This window comes from Dreissena polymorpha, chromosome 13 (assembly GCF_020536995.1).
Source record: "Dreissena polymorpha isolate Duluth1 chromosome 13, UMN_Dpol_1.0, whole genome shotgun sequence".
In the NCBI taxonomy this organism is placed as follows: domain Eukaryota; kingdom Metazoa; phylum Mollusca; class Bivalvia; order Myida; family Dreissenidae; genus Dreissena; species Dreissena polymorpha.
The window spans coordinates 57910063-57923237 of NC_068367.1; the positions used below are offsets into that span (position 1 = coordinate 57910063).

General features: G+C 34.8%; 1 protein-coding gene across 1 annotated transcript in view; it reads right to left on the reverse strand.

The window, feature by feature from the left end:
- Nucleotides 1–289: 289 nt before the first annotated feature.
- LOC127854914 (transmembrane channel-like protein 7) overlaps nt 290–13175 on the reverse strand; it is a 112940-nt gene continuing 100054 nt past the window's right edge. Inside the window, exons 12-15 of the mRNA XM_052390023.1 lie at nt 5235–5310; nt 4301–4431; nt 3042–3197; nt 290–776 (exon numbers count right to left, since the gene is read on the reverse strand). Of these exons, the coding sequence (XP_052245983.1) occupies nt 569–776; nt 3042–3197; nt 4301–4431; nt 5235–5310 (571 nt within the window). The 3' untranslated portion in view covers nt 290–568. The remainder of the gene's footprint in view (nt 777–3041; nt 3198–4300; nt 4432–5234; nt 5311–13175) is intronic.

Consider the following 13175-nt stretch of genomic DNA (forward strand, 5'->3'; position numbering starts at 1 on the left):
AAGCTTTAGAAACAACAGATGCTTTAAAAAAAAAACATGATTTTAAATGATTTAATTCCCTCTCTTTAGTTACTAGATTATTATCGTCTTGAAACAATTTCTTTTCTTATAATTAATAACTATTTGCTTTTTTTAACACAATGTGTGCATTCAGTTATGAAATTTATTATATGTTAGGTGAGAAAATTGTCATTTTGCCAATCTATGAACAAGTTCTGGCGAAATGAACAAAATGTTTATGAAAGAATTTATCAGAAGAATGTAAGCATTTGTATTGACAACAACAATGTTCATAGAAAACATTTATTACTAACAAAAAACAGAGAGAAATATTATTAATATTTGGTATAACCTTGTAACTCAGTACAATGAAATGGTATTACAGTAGTAAATGCCTTAGAGTTAATGAGTTGTATATTTATAGACCATCATCATTTAAAAAATATAATTATATAAATTAACTGCATTTAAATAATTAAAAAAAACACTCAAACATAACCCATTTTAGACCATAATGTTATCAGATTAAATGCAATGCTGGCCTAACGTGACACCATTCTACCAATCATCAAGTGCCGACTGCTGCTACTGTCTCTGATTGGATGGAGATGCTGGCGCCACTTGAACGTTCTGCGGCGACACTTTCTGTTGGTGTGCCCCCTAGCTCGTTGATGCGGGAAAATAGGTACTTCTTGTCCATGCCCTCGAGCTTTAATTGATCATTCATCATGTCCTTGTGGGCAGACTTGAGAGCAGTGCAGTAGTACACCAGCAGGCTGCAGAAACGGAAATGTATTATGTGAACTTTGTCTGTCGTGTAAAGCACAAGTTAACAAGACACCCCAGAGTTTCCTTCTGTATAATACTGGTTGGATAAAATAACTGGATGAAAATATTATACCAATGGTAGAACAAAAAAGTCAAACTCTGGGAAAACAGGGCTTAATAAATGTGTATAAAGTGTCACACCAGATAAGCCTTTGCAGTCAGCACAGGCTAATCTGGGAAAGTACTTTCCACCTAGAATGGATTTTCGTTTGGAGAAGTCTTACTTCAAACTAAACATTAAATATTATTATCAAAATTAAATGAGTATGGATCATCAGGGTCTTCCACCAGGCTCCTGCGATCTTACCTTACAAACAAAAAAACAACAAATTAAAAAAATTAAGGTTGGAAATATTGTAAGTTCTTGGGCTAGCATATGCAAAGGTGTACCACAAGGGTCCATTTTTGGGCCTCTTCTTTTTAACATGTTTATAAATGACATTTTCATGTTTATTTATAAAAGCTTACTTTATAATTATGCTGATGACAAAACCTTATCTTTTCATTCACCAGAATGTAATGAAATTATCAAAGTTCTACAAAATGAAAGTAACATCCTTATCGAATGGTTCAGAATTAATAAAATCCCCAATTGCCTGGCATTTCTGTTCTGGAAACAATACAAGCAACAAAATGGAAAAACTGCAAGAAAGGGCACTCAGATTTGTGAACAATGATTTGTCTTCATCTTACCATGATTCGCTACAAAAATTTAAAATTCCATCTCTTACTATCAGCAGAATGCGAATTATGGCTATTGAAACCTACACAATTATAAATGGACTTGCGCCTGTGGTTCTTACTTATTTGTAAAAAGAAATTCCTCAATAAACTTCAGATATTGAAATATTTTACAGGTTCTTAGAGTAAAAACATCAACCAATGGTAAGCAGTCTTTCATGTGTGGTGCCCCTGTGCTGTGGAATTCCATCCCAGAAGAATTTAGGTCCAACAAAAATTATAACCTTTTTTAAAACCTTATTCAGTCATGGAATGGAAATGTTTGTAAATGTTATTCTTGTTCCTGGGACAGGGCCACAACACAGATACAGCATACAGCAAATTGAGCTGTTTTGTTTAAATGCTCTTTTTATGCTTTTTGTGCTTTTGGTGCTTTTTGAGCTTTTGGGTTGCATGTCACCATTACTGTGCTGAGTTTTAGTGTTTAAATAGTTTGTTCTGCTTTCTGCTTATTTCATGACAATTTACATTTTATAGTTGCATTTTTATTTTTGCTAATTTATGTGCTTACAAACTTGTGCTGAAATGCATTATATGTATGTGTCTATGCATGTGACTATGTGTTAACATGTATGCATACATGTGTATATACACAGCTACTTGTATGATGCCAGTAAATGAACATGTTTCATTACTATTGTTTATGTTATGTAATCTGCTTGCTTTGTTTTTCAGTTTTATTTGCTTGATGCCAGTCCATGAACATTCTTCATTTTTATTGTATTTGTCATGTAATCTGTTTTACCTTATATTTATATTTATAACTACCTTATGTTTGCTCTGCTTGTCAGTTTTTATGTGTGCTTACATGAATGTGTAAATGCAACATTTTATTGTGAGGAAGCTGCTGATCCGTTCACTTCCAATCTGATTCGATATGATACTTCGCTTTTACATATTTTCTTAGAGGTCCCACATTTTGTGTTTCTATTCTTTTTATGCAATTTTAATGGCAGTTTTTAGATTAACATATAGATCCAGATCAGCGGTTTCCTGCAAAACAATTTAAATAATATAATGAACAGTCAAAGTAATACTATGATTCTTTAAATAATTTTCAGCATGCTAACATGCCTATTAACTTATATTAATATTGCTTTATTTTATTCCATATTTAGCTTTCTATACGCCCGTTTTTAAAAAACGGGACGTATTATAGTTTCACCCTTGGCGGGCGGCGGGCGGCAGGCAGCGGGCGGTGAGCGGGCGGCGTCTACAGCAGTGCCCGCTCTCTAATTCAAATAGTTTTCATCCGATCTTCACCAAACTTGGTCAGAAGTTGTGTCTAGACAATATCTAGGTCAAGAAAGAATATGGGTCATGATGGGTCAAAAAATGATAAAATCGGGTTTAATGCATGTGCCTTCAGTGCCCATGCTAATCTGGGACAACACTTAAAATACATGCACTCAGTGCCATTTTCCCAGAGCCCAGCTCAAATTATTCAAACAGACAACAACACGTTCACTTACATCAACAGTATGATTAGAGTCGCCACAAATGCTGACGATGTCACAACTCTCCATATGACAGAGAACCAGAAGGAGGCATTATCTATCTGTACTCTGATAATGTCTGCCGGGGCACTGTACACTCTGAATGGACCGCACATGGGCGACGGTTCCAGGCTGTCAAATAAACACCAATGGTTTTTAGTATGAGCGTTAATGTTACAGACCATATTTTGCAAATCAGTATGTGCTTAGAAGCCTTAGGTACGGTATGGAAAGACAACCACTGCCTTTTGCAGCAGACGACAAATGTCATTCTCCTAGCAGAGTTGTCGTTCGTGCCTCAACAAAAATGTGAATGTGATGAACCGCTGTGTATTGGTACACTGCAGAGGGTTTATATGACTAATAGTGTTTAACAGCTTGTAAAACGAGATTGGCCAGTCTGGTGTTTATCATTGAAATCTGTACATATTGGCTGCATTCAAGGAAAACGGGGCTTAATGCATGTCAAATAAGATTAGCCTGTGCATACTGATTAGACTGTGCAATGCGCACAAGCTAATCAAGGACGACGTTTTACAACAGCGAACACCTACAGTGCTTTCAACGCTTTTATTACTGAATACTGATGTAACTAGGATCATGTATGTGTTTACGTGACAGATAAATGCTTTGAAAAATACACCGTTGGTAGATAATATTAAAATTAAATTGCTTTTATTTCAAACCTAGGTAATAAATTAACAAGATAATAATTAGCAGATCTAGCACAATATTACATATTTGGCCAACGGAAACCAAAGATTAAACACATGTCCACATTTAACAAATCTTTGTTTCATCATCTATGATAATGGCAGCATCTAAACAAAGTTCAGACGGATTGAATCCTAAGATATCCACTTCTAGCACAACTTTGTCATATAATCTGATATCAGCATGAGAACCAAATATCTTGTGTAATACTAGCAGCATAATGTGATTTGAGATCAATTGAGCAAAAAAATAAAACTGGTCTTAATACGCTTAATGTGCTTAAAGTGTCCTCCCATATTAGCATGTGAAGTGTGCAAGGGCTTATCAGGGACAATAATTTTCGCCATAACAGTTATTTTGTTAAGAAGAGACTATCTTAAAAAACAAAAATTATATTGAGGCGGAAAGTGTCAACCCTGATTAAGCTGTGCAGACTACACATGCTGATATGAGACGATACTTTAAGCACATGCATGAAGTCAATTTTACCCAGAGCGAGGCTCAATAGCATGGCTACATACTTGGACAAAACGTAGCCTACAGGCACACAAATCACGAAGAAGGCCACCATGAGGATAATTGTGAAGAATGAGTTTGATTTGGAGGCCTGGTATGGTTTCTCAGGTGGAACTGTTAAGTACATTGCTGACAGCTGAAAAATGAAAATTGCCTTGTTTTGGGAAAACTGCACTGAATGCATGTGCTTAAAGTGGCGTCTCAGATTAATCAGAGACGATACTTTCCGCTTATACTGGATTTTTGTTAAGAAGAAACTTCCTTTTAGAATATAAAAAAGTGCTGTCCCTGATAAGCCAGTGCGGACTGTACTAGATTATCTTTGATGATACTTTACGCACATGCATTACGCCCATTTTTTTTAGAACGCAGCTTAAACATGAACGCTCATACAAACATTGGACGCAGATGAAACTAACTAGTAACACTATGTGTTCAAGCAATTTGGCATTATATTCACATAAATCTAAACAATAATGTACATATATACAAACTGCTACTATGAGTTTGATCTATCTGGAGTTTCATTTAATTGCAGATTTTATTATATGAGCTGCGTCATGCAAAAGAGGGTCTTATGCCAAATATGGCCAGTTTTATTCAAATTAACCTGCGAATAAGCACAGTCTAGTCAGGAGTTACCCTGTCAACTATCAAGTCATGCAATGTTTCGTGGTTTCATGATCAGACAGGGTAGCTCCACACAAGACCCTGACATGCTTGCCTGGAGCTACTCTGGCCACATATGGCTTGAGATCAATTTTGACATGTAGCGCCTCATATGCAAATGTGTTATATTATTGCTTTATAAAAATAGGCATCTGAATCAGTTTGATTAAAATGTTAGTGCTTGTTACCTTCAATCTGTTATGTGAAATACTGTACATGTATAAGCAAATTATAGCATGAAAGTACACTGTCAGTTCCAAGGCTACTTACGTATTTGACGTAGAAGATCATGAAGTAGCATACGACGCTAACAGCAGAAATGAGTGGAGCAAAATAGATACCAATCCTGAAATAGGCAGTCATTTATATTAGTCGAAAATCAAAATAGCTATCTCTCCCAAAATAGACTTAGTTATTGAAGACACTTGTTCACAGATTTTTCTTTTACTGTAATTGAATGAATAATATTTATCCAATATTCGGAGTAGCCTCAAATATTCATATCAGCATGGAGAATGAACATATATTTTAAACAGTTTTCTTAGCTAGTTACTTTTCTTGTTCAATATAATGTATACAATAATTCTTTATCTTAACCTGTACGAAATAATGGGGCGGATTCCGGACGTAATTGGGGCGGAATTGGCACGTAATGTTGGAATTACACCCGTACAACTTGCGGAATGAGTTTTACGCCCGCAACAAAAATTATTTCTGGGCGTAAAACAAATCCGGGCGTATTTTTATACTTTGAATTTGTGTGAATTAGATTTGTGGACGGAATTTTGCACTTTGTTTCTTTCGAGAGGCGTAATTTTATACTTTATACTTATACAATATTTGTGAAGCAACAAGACGGAATTCTGAACTTGGTGGTTTTTACAGAGCGTAATATTAGATTTATGAAATTTCTATGAAGCTGAATAATAACTTAGTAAATGGAATTTTAAAAGTACAGAACAAATTATTACTGGTAACTGATAACTTAATAAACGTTTTCATAAACAAATATTTTATTGTCCCCTAATGGTTTGCGCTCTGTCTGTCTGTCAGTCTGTCAGTCACCCTTTTCTGGATCCTGCGATAACTTAAAAGTTCATAATATTTTTTCATGAAATTTGAAACATGGATAGATGGAAATAAGGACATTATGCACGTCATTTAATTTTTTTCCTACGTCAAAAAATATGGTGCTATGGCAACAAATAGACTAGAAATACTGCTGAAAATGGTGGTTTTCTTTATCCTGCGATAACTTAAAAAGTTCTTAATATATTCATGAAACTTAAAACATATATAGATGGCAATATGGACATTAAGCACGTCATTTTATTTTGTTCCTACGTCGAAATTCTGGTTGCTATGGCAACAACACAAAAATGGTGGAATTTCTGACAATGGTGGAGCCGGAAGTGGACTATAATGCTTGGCAAAAGTCTTGTTATATTTTATTTTATACATTTGGACATTAAATGAACATTATATGTAATCACAACTATTTTGTTACAGAATAATTCATTCAGCACAAAGTTTTGATCTAATAATAATGTTCAGGTTTGGATTTAAAAACATATTTGGGAGAATTTTTATACTTATTTGTAAGAAGCTGAATAGGAGACAGTGACTTAGCATGATCATGAGTTATACTCTTAGGTTCATGTTCAAAAATCTGTGCTGATTCTGTACAGAGTCTGATCCAAATCTGGGCAGAATGAAGACAGAATTCATTTATTCTGTACAGAGAAGACACAGATACAGAATCTGTCACAAAATCTGCAAAGAAAAAAAATGTCTTTTTCTGGGCAGAATTACAATGAAGCAGAATTTAATCTGTACATATTATTATACCAAACAGAATTTTAACACTCTAAACTTTTTCAAGGCCGATTTATAGCACTCTACATTTTAGCAAGACAGAATTTTAGTACTCTGTACAAACATGTGGCAGAATGTTTCTGAATGTTTATTGTAGGAAACATTTGCCATAAAACAACATTAATGTTCAATTAATACAATAGTTAACCCATGCAAAAAAGGCTGAAAATTTTGAGTTTGAAATGACACAAATTTAAGGCTGGAACAACTCTGAAAAAATAGGACTTATCCACAAATTCAGCCGCAAGTTTTCACTCCTCAAAATTTGGAGGAAAATAATTAACGTAGATAAATACCGTTTGGGATGAAATTGATATATATTTTGGCTCAGGCTTATTTTTCTAAGACCTTGTAATTAAATCACTGTGTTATAATTTACCTTACAACACTTAAAGTACATGTAAATCAACTATGTATGTAACGTGTCTTTGAATTTAGGGTCTTAAGATTAAACTTGATTAATTAAAGGCTGTATGCAAGTTGAAAATTGTCAAGTAAATGTATCCCTTACTGCTACTTGGATGGACACTGAGGTTGTTAATCTTGAAAAAGCTCCTGATGGAGGCTTATCAGCAGGGTTTAGCGCATAATTAACAGGCCATAAAGACAGTTAGCATGCTGGCATATCTCTTACTTAGGGCCATATCCAATTACCAGATGCACTTATCAAGCAGAAATTTTCATGAAAAATGCGTTTCTCCAGATCTCAGAGTACATTTTATATGAAATGTGCAGGAATTTGAAACCATGGAAATTCCAATTTAAATAAATAAATGATGTTACACGGATGTACAATGAAAACAATGAGAACACTGTCATAATGAACATTCAATATTATACAGTAGTTTTATACAGTTGTAAGGTTAAAGTATGTAATTTTGCCACAGTGTACTTCAAGTAAGATGTACTTTTTAAACAAAACAATAAATAGATACTACTTATATTATCATATTATTATTAAATTTTTGTTTACTTGTATTTAGTTCAAAAGAAGTGAAAAATGTGAAAGTAAATTTCAGTTTAAAAAAAATATAATTAGTTGTAAGAGAATATTAATTTATTAACTGACCACACAATATTAAACTCTGAACTAAGCCATATTATCAATTATTTTACGACTGCACGATAGAACAACACATTAGTTCAGTTAACTAGTTTAATGAAATTATTTCAATATATATTGCCTCTCAATAAACATCACACAAATGAAATCGAATTTACACGTATGAAGTATACACTAACAGATCTATATAATATATTATGCAAGTAAGAGAGTGGGATATAATGGCCGCAGCGTTAAACAGAAACAGCCGAAAATTATGCCTACCGGAGGTGGACGAGCACACGTTAAATTACCGATGTGAAGTAACGCCGCTATAGTAGTAACACCGCCTACCCAAAATAAAAATGGTCTTGTTCATCAAGCGACCGGGCCAGCGAAAACTATTCACTTGATTTGGGCCAAGCCTAGCTCTACCAATCGCTTGACCATTAATCGCTCAACCAGAGACTATACCTTTACACACCACTTTTTATACCAATGGTCACTTGACCATTAACACAATACCTTTACACACTTTGTATACCAATGGTAACTTGACCATTAACACAATACCTTTAGACACTCTTTACACCAATGGTCACTTGACCATTACTTTTAAATCGGACATTTAAATACAAATAATCGCTCGACCAGCGATTTCACACTTTTTAACTGCTCAACCAGCGAGTCCACACTTTTAAAACTCGGTCATTTAATCACAATAATCGCTTAATCAGCGTTTACACACTTTTTAACTCGGACATTGAATACGATTTGACACATACAAGTTTTCTCCCCTACGGCATTGCTACTATTTTTTAAATTACTTGGATATACTACGCATGAAGCCCAGAGTCCATTTTAGCCAATGTGTTGAGTAATTGTCGCTAAGGTTAGCTTGTAGAGATAAAATTTTGTAAAATAAGAACGCATGCCCATCCAACCCCCCGGGAAACAGAATTTTCCGCCACAATAAATTTCACAAATTTATCCCCCACTTGCAGGGCAAATGTTTTTCTAACAAATGCCAGATACACGAAACGTTGCGTTTTAGCTAGGGAATGATAACAGACTGTGATAACACTAAAAACAAGCTATTAATATGGTAGACACAATTATGTATTGGATTTTCGTGAGGAGAGAATTTTCTAAACAATTGCTGTGAAGAGAAAAAGAGACGTTTTGCTAGAATAAAATAACGTGCACAAACAACACCAAAAACGAGAAATCATTTTGGTAGAACATGCTATACTGCCAACAAAAACAAACCATGCGAAATATTATGATATATGAAAAACATAATACTGTCGTAGTAGAAAACAGACTTGCTGCAGTGCTTTAATTAGAATAGCTTATTGTAACACACTTATTACATGATTTTTGTGTACTTAACCAAGATTATTTGTTTAAAATAATGTGTCCATTCTTAACGGATAGTTCTGAATAAATGTTTGAAAATTAAATAGAATGTACTAAGCGCGCTCACATAATCGCCCCTCGCCATGAGTTGTTTTAGCGAGACTCACACGGCGCGTTCAAGTTATTGTGCGCTTAACGCCGTAATTCGTGTGACTGACCCGTATTCAGGGTCGCCCCCGATAATTTGCTAAATCAAGCGTAGATAACGTTTTTGAATGTAGTGACAGACTCCCCAGTAACACCGCACCCCGCTTCGTAATTTGTATTGAAAGAAACACTTTATGGAGCACGAACACAAAATGCAGCACGAAAAATCTCCTTAAATTCAATAAAAAACACTACCTAAGTTGGGTTGCAGAAATTGAGTATTGTCCTCCCATTGATTCCACTTGCTTCCTGTGTCTACCGCGAGGCGTTTCCGAAGATTAATCGAGATATAAATTGTAAACGTTTTTGGCAATCTAAACACCAGCATAGGCAATTTACAAAAGGCGGAATGACGTCACGTCATATCACGTGGTACGGAAACTGCGTAATTCTACTGTACTAACGATCTCGACCGAGGCAATCGTCCGATGGCGAAAATACGATAAACATTCTATTATGTAAAGTTGGAATACAACATTAATTCTAGAATGGACTGTTTCAGCTTCATTTGCTTGGTTTTTACCATGCAAATGTCAGTGGTCATAAAAACGACGATTAAAGCCATAAATTATAGTTATCAATTAAAAATAGATGGACCTTCACTCATGCACCACATGGGCAAACCCCCTTTGCTCATGCACCGTATGGGCAAACCCCCTTTGCTCGTGCAACGTATGGGCAAACTCCCTTTGCTCATAAAAATACGGTGCATGAGCAAAGAGGTTTTGCCCATGCGGTGTATGAGCAAAGAGGGCTTGCCCATTCGGTGCTGAAATAGTCCATTCTATAAATAATACCGTATTCCAACTTTACATAATAGAATGTTGATAGTACGATGACGACACTGCGACAATACGATGGCGACAGTGCGATAGTACGATGGCGACAATGTAATAATAAGATGACGACAGTACGATAACGCTATAGTACGATGGCGAAAATGCGATAATATAATGACGACAGTGCGACAATATGCGACAATAATATATTACGATAATACGATGATGACAGTGCGACAAAACGATGGCTAAAGTGCGATAGTACGATGGCAACAATGCCACAATTAGATGACGAAAGTACGATAACGCGATAGTATAATGGGGACAATGTTATTATACGATGGCAACAGAACGACATGACTATCGCATTGTCGCCATCGTACTTTCGCACTGTCGTCATCGTATTGTCGCCATCGTACTATCGCATTGTCACTATCGCATTGTCGCCATCGTACTATCGCACTATCGCATTGTCGCCCTTTAAATTTTAATGAGTAACCACGATGGCCCTTACGGTATTCCGTAACAAGCTGAGCCATCTTTTTTAAACTTATCTAAAATAAATGTAAAGATACTGTGTTAAACATATTTTGTCTTAATTTTGATTAGTTTTTTGATAACCTGAGCACAAAGTGATTATGGTGAACTTTTGCGATCGTTTTTTGTTTTTTTCAAAAAGCCTTTCCTTATATGGGTTTATTTACATAATACATGTAATCTGATTTCTTTCCATAATCTATATTGCGCCCGTAATCAAAGTTAAGCCCGTTGTAAGTATTATGCAAGTTGTTGTTTAACCCTTTGCATGCTTAAATGTCGTCTGCTGAATTTCTAAAATTATCATTTTCTTTTAGTTTTTTTTTCAAAGAATACAATCAGAATAGCAAACAGTTTGGATCCTGATTAGACGCCACATTTTATGGCATCTAATCTGCGTCCAAACTGTTTGCAAAGGCTTCAAAATTCGGTTCAAGCACTGAAAGAGATATACTTCAAAATGCATAACAAGCATTGCAACAGTGCTTTTAAATTACAAGAATAAGATTTGCAATGAACATGTCATACTGTTTATATAAAATACACTTAGTTTTTTCACACAAAATCTAATCTCTTGTTTAACTTTCATTTTATAGAAATCATATGTTTAGTAAGTTAGTTTTTTTAAGACGTTCAGAAGGAACTATTTAGATCTATATATAAGAAAACAAATGAACCAAACGCATGATTTTACCCATACATGAAATGCCAATATATATTACTGATTTCAATAGTACATATAAACTGTATTCTAAGCTAAAAGTAGAATATTTAGAAAAGCATCATGCACAAAGCCATTTTAAAAGCACATTTCAGCAGTCGAACACAGAAACAAATAATAAATAAACAGTTCACACATAACATACAATATGTGACCTTTAATATTATTTGCTCTTATTATATACCTGTTTAATGCTTTTCACAAAATACAGGTTGTATCAATCGTTGAAATAAAAAATCCCGTATTACGCTACTCGCTGTTTCTAATTCCGTATTACCATACTAGCCGGACTACTTCGACCCATTTAATGACGTCACATTACACGCACCGAAAATAGAAATATTTTATATTACGAAATATATTACGTAGTACATCGTGTGACGTCATTTCTGTGACAAAACACAATAGTTTTATCTAAACTCTGTAAGGACATGTCGGGCGTGGTGTTTTTTAAATTTAACAGTAAACTTTGTGTTAAAAACGTATTTTGGAGTGTGTATTTATCATGCATAAATGTATATTTCGATAGGAATTCAATAAAATAGTGTGGTTTAAACTAAGTTTCGATAAAGACATGGAAGATAGAAGTGGAAGTGCATATCGTTTAAACGTTTTTGTTATAAACATCGGATTAAAGTTGTCAACTTTATTGTTATAAATTTTAGATTAACGATGGCATTAAGGTAAGCGTGTCGGAAACATGTGTTTTCCCAGTTCGAAAGTTTACACATTAATTTACATAAACTGTATTCATACGCGTCTTAAATAAACTATGGCGTACCGTTTTAGTCATTGTTTTGTCAGTTTTGTTAAAGTAAAAAATACATTTGTTAACTGTTTTCGTTAGTTGTTGTATATAATAAAAGGAATATAACGCTAGTCAATTGTTTTAAGAGTTTGTATCACTCTCGTGGCTTGTGCTATTTCGCATGATACGTCATCACACAAGCCACTCGAGTGATACAAACTCTTGGAACAATTGACTAGCGTAATATTCCGTATATATTCAAAAGAAATAATAATTTGAGTAACTTCTGCAAAATATAAAAATTAAAGCATGTAAAAAGCAGTACAGCTAATAAATTTAGTAATTGCAGAACAAATTTGGTATTTTTTGTTAGTTTTTTTTCCATTAAAACAAAAGGGAAAGCTCAAAGACCAGCAATTATAATTCAAAACAAACAATGAGTAATGGACTACACAAAAAGCTCACATAACAATCAAAATATAAGCCTACAGGTGGCATGACGTCTGAAATCCAGCTGTTACGCTTGTGCAAATGTAACAAATAATTACAGTTTTACAGTCTTATACAGAACAAGTCAATACAGGTTTAGAGGCGTATACAGGAAAGTTTGTCATCTCAGACCAGTCAATGAAGTGTACGATGTTAATACAGGACACTGTGTCATCCCAGACCAGTCAATGCAGTTTAAGAGGCTACTACAGGACAGTTTGTCATCCCAGACCAGTCAATGCAGTTTAAGAGGTTAATACAGGACAGTAAGACAACCCAGACCAGTCTATGCAGTTTTAGAGGCCAATACAGGACAGTGTCATCCCAGACCAGCCAATCCAGTTTTAGGGGCTTATACAGGACATTGTGTCATCCCAGACCAGTCAATGCAGTTTTAGAGGCTACTACAGGACAGTGTGTCAACCCAGACCAGTCAATGCATTTTTAGAGGTTA